This window comes from Simochromis diagramma, unplaced genomic scaffold (assembly GCF_900408965.1).
Source record: "Simochromis diagramma unplaced genomic scaffold, fSimDia1.1 OVJJ01000293.1, whole genome shotgun sequence".
Lineage (NCBI taxonomy): Eukaryota > Metazoa > Chordata > Actinopteri > Cichliformes > Cichlidae > Simochromis > Simochromis diagramma.
In genome coordinates this window covers 12,525,652-12,540,449 of record NW_024386801.1, presented here as the reverse complement: position 1 = coordinate 12,540,449, position 14,798 = coordinate 12,525,652, and the positions used below count along the sequence as shown (strand labels likewise).

General features: G+C 37.8%; 1 protein-coding gene across 1 annotated transcript in view; it reads left to right on the top strand.

Moving 5' to 3' along the window:
* The window catches only part of LOC120730489 (mucin-2), a 78,146-nt gene that overhangs the window by 48,858 nt on the left and 14,490 nt on the right, over positions 1-14,798 (top strand). Inside the window, exons 19-24 of the mRNA XM_040026894.1 lie at positions 8,377-8,528; positions 8,643-8,781; positions 9,064-9,174; positions 9,322-9,504; positions 11,560-11,793; positions 11,882-12,038. Coding sequence (XP_039882828.1) covers positions 8,377-8,528; positions 8,643-8,781; positions 9,064-9,174; positions 9,322-9,504; positions 11,560-11,793; positions 11,882-12,038 — 976 coding nt within the window. The remainder of the gene's footprint in view (positions 1-8,376; positions 8,529-8,642; positions 8,782-9,063; positions 9,175-9,321; positions 9,505-11,559; positions 11,794-11,881; positions 12,039-14,798) is intronic.

Sequence of the window (14,798 nt, the reverse complement as noted above, 5' to 3'; positions counted from 1 at the left end):
AGTAACACACTACAACGGCAGGGAATCAAATCCCGCAGTGCCAGACGTGTTCCGCTGCTGAAGCCAGTGCATGTCCAGGCCCGTCTGAAGTTTGCCAGAGAGCACATGGATGATACAGCAGAGGATTGGGAGAATGTCATGTGGTCAGATGAAACCAAAGTAGAACTTTTTGGTATAAACTCAACTCGTCGTGTTTGGAGGAAGAAGAATACTGAGTTGCATCCCAAGTACACCATACCTACTGTGAAGCATGGGGGTGGAAACATCATGCTATGGGGCTGTTTTTCTGCCAAGGGGACAGGACGACTGATCCGTGTTAAGGACAGAATGAATGGGGCCATGTATCGTGAGATTTTGAGCCAAAACCTCCTTCCATCAGTGAGAACTTTGAAGATGAAACGAGGCTGGGTCTTCCAACATGACAATGATCCAAAACACACCGCCCGGGCAACAAAGGAGTGGCTCCGTAAGAAGCATTTGAAAGTCCTGGAGTGGCCTAGCCAGTCTCCAGACCTCAACCCCATGGAAAATCTGTGGCGGGAGTTGAAAGTCCGTGTTGCTCGGCGACAGCCCCAAAACATCACTGCTCTCGAGAAGATCTGCATGGAGGAATGGGCCAAAATACCAGCTACTGTGTGTGCAAACCTGGTAAAGACCTATAGTAAACGTTTGACCTCTGTTATTGCCAACAAAGATTATGTTACAAAGTACTGAGTTGTATTTTTGTTATTGACCAAATACTTATTTTCCACCCTGATTTACGAATAAATTCTTTACAAATCCTACCATGTGGATTCATGGATTTTTTTTTCACATTCTGTCTCTCACAGTTGAAGTGTACCTCTGGTGCAAATTACTGACCTCTGTCATCATTTTAAGTAGAGGAACTTGCACAATCGGTGGCTGACTAAATACTTTTTTGCCCCACTGTATGCGGCATGATTCATTATTGAAGAATGTGACTAGTGATTTCAAATAGCTTTGTTTAATGAGTTTTCTACATTATATTACATTATTCCTGTGCTTGCCACAATATTGTTCTCAAATTTAGTTTGATATCTCAGTGTTTCTTAGTTATAGACTAGTTTTTCTCATATAGTTGGCTAAGAAATTAGCTTTCGTGGAAAGCTAAAGCTTAAATTGATGTAAAACCTAATAATAACAATAACACTTTAACTTATTTTTGGTCATTTTGTACTTCTTCCTAGAGCCTAAAAATGTTTGTGTTCGCAATAGGATTGAATACCATGTAAATGGGAAGAAAATTATGGAATGTAACAAATCTTGTGACATGGTAAGGAAAAAACCCAATGTCAAAAATATCAGTGTAGTGTAGATGTAGCTTTGTTATATTGCACTTGGCAACCAAAATGTGCCCCCTCTCTTTGTCTTTCAGGGATATGAATATGTGAAAACTGGTTCAGATGAATGCTGCGGGAAGTGTGTGCAGACACACTGTGTTGTCAATATTAACGGAGCCAAGCAACTCTTGTCTGTAAGCTGGCTGCAAGGCCACATGCTTATGTTTATTTATGTTTCAGGTGACCATGGCTCAGGGGATTGGGACACTCATCTGTAACCGGAAGGTTGCCGGTTCGATCCCCCTGCTCTCTCTGTCCTGGTCGTTGTGTCCTTGGACAAGACACTTTACCCTGCCGCCTACTGGTGTTGGCCAGAGGGGCCGATGGTGAGATATGGCAGCCTCGCTTTTGTCAGTCTGCCCCATTTCAGCTGTGGCTACACCTGTAGCTTGCCTCATCATCAGTGTGTGAATGAATAGTGGAATTGTAAAGCTCTGTGGGTGCCTAGAAAAGCGCTATATAAATGCAATCCATTATTGTTTAAAAAAAATATATGTATACATCTGTCTCAATTATTTTCAGCAAGGAGAAACCTGGTCACCAACTGACATTAGGTGTGATGAGTATACCTGTGTTAAGAATGGTGAGATTTTAACAACAAGCACTTCACACACAGTCTGCCCAGTATTCAATGAGAGCAGCTGTCAACCTGTAAGTATCAATTTTCTCATTATTCATCTTGTTTGTCTTCATTCTGTTAGGTCTTCATCTCCAAAAAACATTACTCTCCAGTTTACTATTTTAGCTAGGTCACTCTGTCCCACAAGACTTCAGCATCTCACTACTTGTCAAAACATTCCCCTTTTAAGAACCCTATTCCTCTTGATATAACCATGAAATGTTATGACTTCCATCCAAGGTGCTAGTTTTCCTCAAAGTATTCCACGTGTAGTGACCAAGCATAGTGCGCACACAAATTACCTCTCTAATGAAGATATCTGAGCACAACATTTGAGTCACTTATGCTCTGAATACATTGGATGTTGTGAAAATGAATGTATTACTTTTAAATAGGGGAAACACTATATGAAAACTAAAATGAATTGTCTGATAGTGCTAAGCTTTTATAATACTGCAGTATTTATTAATGTGTGTTGTAAATTAGTGATGACTTTGAATGCTTCCAGTGTTAATTATTTTCCAGTGTTTACTTTGATATAGCTGATTGTCCAGTAAACACAACGATTAACTAATGATTATAGGATAAACAGCAGTTATCAAAGTATCAAATCTCAATTGAAATTAAATGAAATTTAAAAAAAAAACTATTACTGTGGAAAAGAAAGATGACAGACACACTGTAAACAAATATATCATTGTGTATCCGTTCAGTGAAATTCTATGGAAAGGCCTCTCACCACTGCTTGTTTGCTCAAGAGATACGGACGATATAGCAAATGATTCAAAACGTGTTTTTTGTTTCCATGGAAAAACTGTTTAAGTGCTCAAAGAGGGTGGGAGAAAAACAAATGAGCTCTCTCAATATAAAGGGCCACTGGCCACCGTCTCACTGCCAACTTCCTTGGTGACAGCGAGCCCACAGTGGCAAAAATGAAGTGGAGAGTTGTGTGGTTGTGTTTCCTTGCTTTTTCTGTTGCCAATGTTATCGATATCCAAGCCAAGTCAGGTAAGATCTGAATGTTTTAGATTTTTGGTTAAACACTTTTTGTAAGGGTGCAACAGCTTGACAGTTAAGCATGTTATATGTATAATGTACATTAATCTTTTAATATTCATTAACGGTTAATTGTTACAGTTATATGCAAATGTCTGGATGCAATTGCTGGAAAAGTGTCTGTAATAAGATAGACCTGTAGTGTTTTTTAAAATGTTTCAAAATTATTTATGTGCATGGTGAAAAATTTTGGTAAACTTGTTCTTCTTCTTTTTTTCTTTTTTTTGTTTTGCTCCCCAGTTTACAGGAGTACATGTAGCACATGGGGCAGAGAGCACTTCAAGACATTTGATGGTGATGTTTACCGGTTTCCCAGTATGTGTGAGTACAAGCTGGTCTCAGCCAACAAAAATTCCCAGGATTCCCAGACGTTCTCAGTGGACCTAAAAAGGAACGAGAATCATGAAAACTCTACAATAAGTTTTGTGGTTGTGAAAATTAATAGTTATTTATACAACATTAGCAAGGATTTGGTCACTCTGAATGAGCAGAGGTAAACAACAAAACAAAACAATGCCAAGTCAAACTGCAATTCTTTAGGTCTTCAAAATTTAAAATGAAAACAAATTAACTATACTTTCTGTCATCCCCCCCCCCAGTGTCAAACTGCCATACTACCAGGCCGGGGTACAACTGGAAAAAAAACAATTTTACATCAAGCTTCACTCCCAAATTGGCATCACTGTCATGTGGTACAATGATGGAGCAGTCATGGTAATAACTTAGACATAATTGTTTTTCAGCACTGCTGAAGCTCATGTTACTCAAGACATGATATTAAAACAGATTTTTCCAGGTTGCAAACATATTTTTGATGCTTGTTACAAAAAGTTTTAAATGGTCACTGGAATTGCTTTACACTCGAGAAATGCCAGGCATTGGTTACAGAGTAACTTTTTAAATATCTTTGAGAAACAAAAAGCCTACATTGTATTGTGGTGGAAAAGTAGATTGGAAATAACTGTAAAGGAAAAGAAAGCATACTGAAAGACTGAATGCATGCAGTCTGACAGAGAAAAGCAAAATTTTGATATTTGGATGAAGAAACGAGTACAAACACAACTGTAAATCCCAAGAGAGAGCTGGATGTGGGTGAACCAAAAGGAAACACCACAAGAACTATGTATACTGTAAAATAAGATGCTCTCTGTTGTAAACTATACTATTGTATCTGATGTATCAGATTCCAGCTGTAGGTGAAATGTCTTGATGCATACTCAATCATCCAGGTAAGTAAATCTCCAGCAGTTGATTCTTTTCATCTGGAAGTTGATTTTGAAAACGCTACATCCGGATGAACAGAATCAACTTTTGGAGATGTCGGTGAAATGGACTGTATCAAATTTAACTTTGTAGGACTTTTTTTTCTTTTTTTTTTCTTTAAAAAAGAAGAAACAACATGATTTTTCCTTCTCATTGTTTGATGAACAACATAAATCAACCTATGATCCTATGCCTGTGTTTTCCAGGTGGAAATTGATGATGAATATGCTAATCGCACTTCTGGACTTTGTGGAGATTTCAATGGCAATTCAGACCTCCTTGATGAAGGTGTATATTCATTTCATATTAATCCGTTTCATCTGTAATATGCAGGAGTTAGAATGTAACCATTAATGTCATCATATACAGGTCAACAAATGAGCCCCATTAAGTTTGGCAAGAAATGGAGAACCCCTCGTCCAAATGATAACTGTGAGGACCCCAATGAAGAGGCAGATACATCACTGGAGACTGAGAATGTGACAGAGTTGTGCAAGGAGTTTGTGAGTTTTATTATCCAGCTAACTTGAACAATACATATGTAGAAATATGTATTTGCATAAAACCTTCTGCTCAGATTAATTATGACTCTATTACCTGTTTCTTTTGTCCCTTTAAGGAAAACATTTGCAAAGACTTCTTTGAAGACGAATCCTGGAGCTTCTGCACTGATCTGATTGACCCTGAGCCTTACATTCAGGCCTGTGTGAAGGATATGTGCCGCTGTAGCAACTTAAATGACAGCTGTGTCTGCAGCACATACTCCGAGTTCTCTCGACAGTGCTCCCATGCTGGAGGAAAACCTCCCAACTGGAGGACTCCTGAGTTGTGTGGTAATTTTTTTTTCTTAAAATTAATTCCTGAGATGAAAATATAGTTAAAAACAGCAAAATACATCAGTAATATTATGGTAAATGGCCTGTATGTGTATAGCGCTTTACTTAGTCCCTAAGGACCCCAAAGCGCTTTACATGTTCAGTCATCCACCCATTCACACACACATTCACACACTGGTGATGGCAAGCTACATTGTAGCCACAGCCGCCCTGGGGTGCACTGACAGAGGCACCCTGGGGACATTTGAGAGCATATCCCACTGCTCTTCCACATATTCTAATTGTACCAAATCTTCACAGCTAAACATTGTCCACCCACCATGGTATATGATGAGTATGGGTCTCCTTGCATCGATACCTGCAGATTCCCAGACACGAGTTTAGTTTGTGAAGATCACAACATAGACGGCTGCTTCTGTCCTCCTGGTTGGTGCTGTTTCTTTGTACTCATCATGCCTGAATGTTTAAGTGCCACTAATATATGCAGTGTAAAAACATTTTCATGTCATGTCTTCATCAGGAACTGTGCTTGATGATGTTTCCATGAGGGGATGTATTCCTCTTTCTGAATGTCCGTGCAAACATGACAAAATCTATGAGTCCAATGAGGTTTACCAAGAGGAGGGAAAAAACTGGTATGTTTCACATTACTCATGTTACTCAGAAAGTATTATTAGTGTGTGCTTTTTACCTTAAATCTTTGTTTGTTCAGTACATGCTTTGCAGGTAAATGGTCTTGTGAGAGTCTTCAAATGCATGCTACATGTTCAGTTGAAGAGGGTTCACACATAACCACCTTTGATGGGAAAGACTTCACCTTCCATGGAGACTGTTTCTACACTCTGGCTAAAGTGGAAAGCAAGGTGAATGAGTCAACACCTCCAACTGTTAAAGATATGCAATCTTCTGATATTAAGGTGGCATTTTATATAGGTGTGCTTACAGTGTATCTATATTTCAGGATTATCTGAGCCCAAATTTTACCATTCTGGTCCATTTGACACAATGTTCAGATCACCAGTACGACACTTGTCTCAAGACCTTGAAAATTCAGTTGAACAGTGACAAAAACAATGTGAGTGTAAAACTAGTAATTATAATAATTTACAATGAGCCACACTCTGATCGCAATTTATTTTTTCATTCAGGCCATAATTTTCACCTCTGAAGGCAGAGTGAAGATGAAGAATGGACAGGAGGTCACTTTGCCTTATGACTCAGGTATGTCAGAAACTAAGATGTAGTTTAGTGTTTTATCGTAAATATGATCTGATTATTATTTTTCTGTTGACTCACAGGAGACATCAGTATATTCCATGCTTCATCCTTTCACATCATGCTCCAGACAAGTTTTGGTTTACAAGTTCAGATCCAGCATGTGCCTCTGATGCAAGTCTATGTCAGCCTTGAGCAGAGCTACAAAGAAAAGACACGTGGTATGTTTTATATTAGCCATTAACCATCATCAGAAGTACAACTATCAAGTAACTAGTATATATTAAATATCAATATATCATGGATGTTGACTGTAACTGTAATTATTATCATTTCTGTTTTTGTTTGTCCAACAAAATGATCAGACGGTAATTCAAATCCAATCAAACAAAGAAAAAAAAAACACTTTCAACTAAAAAATAAATGCCCAAAAGTGTAATGGAGTCAATAGTTTTTACTGCCTTTGTACTTATTGAACTTTTTTAAAACTATAGGTTTATGTGGGAATTACAACATGATGCTGTATGATGACATGAAGACTCCTCAGGGGATGGTGGAGGGAAAAGAAGTAACTTTTGGTAATTCTTGGAAGACTGACTACACGTGCAAAAATGCAGAAGGACGACTTGATGATCCTTGTTCTCTTAGCATGGAAAATGGTAAATTGTTAACTATCAACAAGCCTATTTATTTTCATTTTTTATTTGCTCAAATCAGATTTTCTGTGATATACATAAATGATCACAGAAGAAATATAAAAATTGTAAAAATCTTCAAAACTGTTCATCTACTCATAGAAAAGTATGCCAATCACTGGTGCCCCTTACTACGACAGCCAAATAGTACCTTTGCACAGTGTCATACTGTGGTGGATCCTGAGATTTACTACAAGGTACAACTAAACCTCTCTGTTCGTCTTTAATTGAATTCATTAGGACTATGATACAATAATAATGTGTTCACTGTTTTCTGCAGCGATGTATTTATGCTAGCTGTAACTGTGAGAAGAGCGAGGACTGCCTGTGTGCTGTTTTCTCCTCCTACGCAAGAGCTTGTGCATCAAAGGGATTGTTCTTAACAGGCTGGAGAAAAAATTTGTGTGGTAAGTTCATCTTTCACTATGTTGTGAAAAGATAATGAAGTTTAAATTGCATGTTGCTTTTATTACTTAGTCCAAAACTATGAGGTAATCATTGTCATATTTTCTGTAAAACAGACAAATACACCAAGAACTGCCCAGAATCTGAGATATTCTCTTACAAACATCAGAGATGTCAGCTGACTTGCAGATCACTGAGCTCAAAGATGCAGAGCTGCACCTCTGATTTCTTGCCCGTGGACGGCTGTTCCTGCCCTGAGGATCACTACCTAGTTGATAAAGACATGTGTGTCCCCATGGCAAAGTGTCCCTGTTACTATAATGAAGAAACCATTGAACCAGGGAAGACCATCAGCATCAAAGACAACAACTGGTGAGTTTAAGGACTCCAAATGAAACTAAGGATTAAGCATGACTGTAATGTAAGCAGTATGTCAGATTTCCACAAACTATTTTAAATTCTGTTTGTGTTACATTCTATATTTTTGGTGTCTTTTTCTAGTGTGTGCACTGACGGAGTTCTTCATTGTGATCCTCTGGTAGCTGGCTCTTCAGGTCAGTTTTTAATGATATCCTTTTTCTGCTATGAAATTAATTGTAGTTAATTTACAGAATACTAAAGTAGTTCCTGCTTCTGTTTCAGAATGCCCTTCTCCAAAAGAATACTTCAACTGCTCCACTGCAAACGCAACAGCTTTTGGACTGCAGTGTGCTCCAACTTGTTTAAATCTGGGAAATCAATGCGTAAGCTGTTTTTGTAGATCAAGTCCCAATTTTAGGTCTAATAGCTACTTTAAAAATGTAGATACACAGTGTGCATTTGTGTGCATCAATGTCATGTTGGTTTTACCAATAATCTGTTTTCTATTTTTGTGTTGTTTCTATCACTGTGATCTTTCTATCCCCTCTAACCCTTTCTATTCCCAGGATGCCACTGATTGTAAATCTGGCTGCCTCTGTCCCAGAGGCCTCGTCGATAATGGTAAAGGTTCCTGTGTAAAACAAAATGAATGTCCATGTCAGCATGGCGAGAAACTTTATCCCAGTGGAGAAAAAATTCCTGTTAAATGCAACACCTGGTATGATTGATTGGATTGATTGATGTAGCATCATTGAAACTGATAATATATTATTTTTTAGTTTTACTCTGATTTTACAATATATTTAGTTTCAATCTTTTCTGAAACATTTAGTACCTGCAAAAGTGGGATATGGGAGTGCACAGCCAATAAGTGTCCAGGAACTTGCCTTATTACTGGAAGTGGTCACTACATTACATTTGATCAGAAAGCATATGAGTTTAAAGGACTGGGTCCCTATGTTGCTGTCATGGTAATGTATCCCTACTTTATCACAAATATTTAGATGCTCATTTTGTTGTGCTTACCTAGGTTTTCTGGGGAAAAACATTCTTATCATAAGAATCATAATTAACATTAAAATTCAAAACCTGTCACAATATTTTTCAATATATATTTTCTCAAAATTGTAAATAAGCAATCTATTTAGCAATATTTATTCATAAAATTCAGGGAGTCTCAGCACTCTCAATTCAGAATAGTAAAGGCCAAGCTGAATATTTATTTAATGAAATCTCTCTTTGTCCCTTTGAAGAATAACTGTGACAATAAAACAACTGAAGAGAACTTTAGAATTATCACAGAAAATGAGATGTGTGAATCTTCAAACACCATATGTTCCCGAAAGATCAAGATCCAGTTGGGGGTAAGGCCAGAAGTCAAGAATTTTAATAATATATTAAATAAACATGCACACAAAAAATACATTCGTAGTTTTTTGTCATATTGGTAACATTTTGTAAAGGTGCTTTTAAAGGATGCAAATGCAAACCCCCTTTCCTTTCCATTATAGAGAAATGAAATCACACTATCAAAGGATAAATATGAAGAGGATACCATTTTTCAAAATGGTACTGAGATCCAGTACACCAAAAGAAGGCTTGGTTTCTATCTGCTCATCGAATCGGACATTGGTCTGACAGTTATATGGGATCAAAAAACTAATCTTGAAATCCACCTGGAACCGGAGCACAGTGTAAGTTTTACAACAGGCACTGAAGGAGATCTAACTGAGTGGCAAACAAACAGCGAGCCTTTTAGAATCAGAATCGGATATGGTTTTATTGCCAAATGTTGAGCAGGTTTAAAACATTAGGAAATTGCTGCGGTACTTAGTGCAAAACATACTGAAAGACAACGTTTAAATAAACATAAAAATTAAAATTAAAAATGCTAAGCAGATTACTATATACATGTGCGCAGTGCAAAGGGATTAGTTCAAAAAAGGAACAGATAGAGAACACAGTGTAGGGTCATGTGTTAGTGGTGGGAGCAGTCATATGGTTATTGTTCATGAGTCCAACAGCAGAAGGGAAGAAACTGTTCTTATGACGAGAGGTTCTGGTCCGAATGGACCGGAGCCTCCTGCCTGAGGGGAGCAGGTCAAACAGACTGTGTTCAGGGTGAGAAGGGTCAGCTGAGATCCAAGCTGCACGCCCCAGTGTCCTGGAGGTGTACAGGTCCTGTAGAGATGGGAGTCTGCAACCAATCACCTTCTCAGCAGAGCGCACAACACGCTGTGGTTTCTGTCCCTGATGGTGTCTCAAGTATACCACACGGTGACAGAGGAGGTGAGGATGGACTCAATGATTGCAGTATAGAATTGCACCATCGTCCGTGTTGGCAGGTTGAATTTCTTCAGCTGCCTCAGGAAGTACATCCTCTGCTGGGCCTTCTATATGACTGAGGTGATTGTGGGCTCCCACTTGGGTGCTGGGTGATGATGGTACCCAGGAAGTGGAATGACTTCACAGTGGTGATGTCAGTTAGGATGATGGGGGGGAGTGGGGCTGTGTGCTTCCTGAAGTCCACAATAATCTCCACTGTCTTCTGTGCATTTAGCACCAGGTTGTTGCAGCTGCACCAGGACACCAGACGTTCAACCTTCCTTCTGTAGACAGACTCATCCCCGCCCGAGATGAGTCCGATAATGGTGGTGTTTATTGTGGCTGATAAACATGAAAAGCAAAATTACAAAGCGTGATCACTTGGGGCAAGATTGAACTAAACATAAACTGTAAAAAACTATGACTGGACAATAAAAATAGACGACGTGACAAAGACTGAATGAAGACATGCTGACTAAATACACACAGGAGGATAATGAGTTAGGTGGAAACACATGGGGGAAACAGCTGACACAAATCAGAATAATGCCGACAGTGGGAAAGTGAAACTAAAACACACTGAAAATAGAAAAACAGGACTTTTCCCAAAAAAAAACCCCCAGAAAACACTGAGAGGCTTAAACATGACACATAAGCTGGATAACATAAAACATGTAGACAAAGAACACATGTTACATTGACACAGAAGACAAGAATGATGGAAGAATGAATTAGAACAAACTCCAATTAATCCCAACTAATGACTGCAACACAAGAACAAAGCATAATTTCAATATAATATAAGAAATAAAAGAAAAAAACAAAATGAACTCAAAATGTTGGGTCACAGACCCAGCCCCTGACAGAAAGTCAAAGTTTAACAAAAGACTAAACTATTTATATGAAAATGTCATGCACCAGGACCTGTTTATATGTTGAATTAAATTTATTATATGAGAAATTTTACACGTGCAGATTTGTGTTTGCGTCTACTGTTTAAATATTACAAGTTATAGATTAGTATATTTTACTTGATACATTCAATTTCATTAAAATCATTAGAAATCTGAGGTCCATCCAGAGATTTGGCACGCGTGAACTCAAATTGATTACCTACTTGCATGTAGTTTAGTTACTTCATGCAAAACTAATCTCTTGTGACATTTTTGAATTTTTTGTTTTTCTTTTCAAATTGAAGGCTTTTCTTCAAAGGAAAAAGTTACTACTCTTTGGGCAGAAACTTAAAAATATGCTGTTGCTTTCCTGAAAATCAGATATGTCTTGCCATCTTAATTCTTGGCCTTTAAATTAAAAGCAGCATAATAGATTAGGCAGTACATGTTGTTTAAAAAGCTAAACCAAATTACCAAAGCATAGAATTCATGTGTGAAAAAATGAATTTTTAATTTATTTTGTTTGTACAGGGTAAAGTGTGCGGCCAGTGTGGAGATTTTGATGGCAATGCACAGAATGACTTCACCACCCAGGGTCAGCTGATAGTGAGCAATCCTTTTGAATTTGCAAACAGCTGGAAAACATCCAGCAAATACCCAGATGTGAGACCTAATCTTGACACCTGTACACCGACCAGACAAACCTGGGCAGAAAAAAAGTGTGATATTATAAAAAAGGCAATATTCAAAGAGTGCCACAAAAAGGTAATTTGTTTGTAATTTGTCCAAGTTAATTCAAGTGCTAAAATACATATTGTTAATAAATGTTTATCACATTTTAATCATTGAACAGATAGATCCCCTTAAATATTATGAAAACTGTGTGAGAGAGTCATGTGGCTGCGACATCGGTGGAGACTGTGAATGTTTTTGCACAGCAGTTAAAAATTATGCTCAGGCGTGTGCTGAGGCCGGTGTTTGTGTTGCATGGAGAACTCCAGAGATCTGTCGTAAGTAAAATGTTTTCTCTTTAATCTTAGATTATAATAAGCTTTTATCCCTTTCTGGACATGGTTACATTTTAGAATAGAATAGAATAGAATTCAACTTTATTGTCATTGCACATGCACAGGTACAGGGCAACGAAATGCAGTTTGCATCCATCCAGAAGTGCTTTAGTAATATAGATATATTACAATATATATTAGCAATAATATAGATATGTAAGTATATTACAGAAATGGGTCTATTATGGTATGTTATAATGTACACGGTATGAAGTATGTTGTGAATATTCTATAACTATAAGTATGTACAGGCTGTAGTGAGTACAAGCTATGTACAGGATATGAACAGGATATAAATATGAAAAACTATACAGAAAATGAAATAAATAACTTTACAGAAATCTGAGATATACAGTTATACAGAAATGGGACCTATGCAAGTAATAGGTACATCTGCAACATTTCAACATTATGTTGTTATTTCATGCTACTCGTATGAATTACACAAAGTATGTTTGTATCTGTGAAGGTTCTCAGTCATCCAGGTCATCATAGTCTAAGGAGCTTGGAAAGAAATGCGTCTGGACTTTTTTAAGTTGCTTGAAGATGTTTCACCTCTCATCCGATAAGCTTCTTCAGTTCTAGGGTCAAATGGTGATTTAAGCTTTAAGCCTTGTGGGAGTATCCCTCCTGTTTTCTTTCCACGCTCATTAGACTGTGCTGTTGTTCTAATGTTCCAATCTACTATAGACCTCAGAAGCTGAACTGAAACCATTTGTAAACTTTAATTTTTTGAAAATGTCAGGGTAGTGGTTTTATATAAGACATAAGTGTTTCCTCTTATGTCTAACATAAAACCACTGACAAGTGAAAAAAAAACAGATCAAAGGTTCTGTCATTTATTATGTCTGTAGGTTTGGATTTGTATTTGATACTTCTTAATGTTTCAGTCATGATCCTGAGTCTAGTGACCCACTGTTTTGTATTTCTGATTTAATATTCTTTGATTTATTGTGATTCATGGTTCTGTTTTCTGAGCTTCCCCTGTGTTCCATGTGTCTCCTTAGTCTGGTATGTTTTCATGTCTGTTTCTGGTGCAAGTGTCATTCTGTGTCTTTATGTGCATCTCTTGCTTCCTTTTTTTTTACTTTGATAGTCCCACGTCCTTTGTTTAATGTATTCAGTTTTGCTTCCTCCCTGTCTTGTTTTGTTAGCTTAGTCCCAGCTGTGCTTCCCTCTTGTGTCTCATTCTTTTGATATTCGTTACCCATAAGTCCTGTGTTTTCCTCTGAAAAGTTTGATGCGATCACTCATGTTGCTGTGTGATTGTCCTCTGGCGTTCACAGGGTTCCATTGTATCTTTAGTAGGATGGTTGTGCCTGTGCTTAGTTTGGTGGGTTTATTTCTTTACTTTTGGTTTATTGTGATTGTTTTTCTGCTACCTTGCTTCTTTTTGACTACTGTTTTAACCAGTTGTCAATTACTATAATCTGTTGTCTTCTTCCCTTTCCAAATCTCAACACTGTAAATCCACACTAACTACTCCTGCCCTTCCCTTGGGTGTAGCTCAACTGACTATTCTGAAAATAACTGTATAGTGAACCTTACTTTAAAGAGAAACAAAAGGCAGCTTTTACCTATGATAATGCTTGATAATGCTGTATGTGTAAAAAAGGAGAATCAACCTACAAATAGTAGAAAATGATTTAACTACAGGCTGTCTCTTTTGATGTGCTCACCTTTGGTTAAATTTTAATTTTAACTAAGCTAAAAGGCATACTTCAGTTACTTTTTCTACTTGACCCATATATTTGTGTCTTCTTCATCCTTCCACAGAGACAGGTTTAACCCTATTTGTTAGAATGTACTTGTTTTGCATTCACCAGAAACTCAGTTTGAATCTTGTGTCTACCCCCTCTTCAGAACCTTTTCTCCAATTTGAAACCTTTTCACCTTTCATCTTCCTGATATATCTGATATTTCTGAGTTCATATGCAAATCAAAGCCTGCCACATGTCATCTTGATCTTCTGCCTACAGAGCTTGTGAAATCCTGCCTCTCTTCCTTATTCCCACTCATCTCTGCTATCATTCACTCTTCACTCACCAACGGTATCGTTCCGTCCTTATTCAAGACTGCTTCAGTCACTCCTATTCTGAAAAAACCTTCCTTGGATCCTAAAAACTTTAACAACCTCCATCTGATTTCTAATCTACCCTTCATTTTGAAAATACTCGAAAAAACAGTTGCAGTTAACCTTCATTCACACCTGGTTGATAATCAGAATATTTACTAGAGATTTCAATATTCTTTTCGCTCATGTCACAGTACAGAAACTGCTTTACTTAAAGTTACTAATGATCTTTTACTCAGAGCTGACCCTGGTCTTCTTAACATTCTTGTCCTTTTGGATCTGAGTTCAGCCTTCAACACTATCTCTCATTCCATCCTTCTAAACAGACTTTGCTCTCTTGGCATCTCTGACACACCCCAAGCCTGGTTCCAATCATATCTACTTGGCCACTCTCAGTTTATTCAACTCAAATCATTCCGCTCTCATCTATTCCCAGTCACTTCTGGTGTACCCCAAGGTTCAGTCTTAGGACCTCTTCCCCTGATAATATACATCCTCCCTCTTGGCACCATTTTCCACAAATATTTTCTTCACTTTCACTGTTTTTCTGATGTCACCCAGTTATATCTATCCTGTAGGCCTGATTCCTTCCTCCCACCTTCTTCCCTTACAGAATGCCTATCTGAATT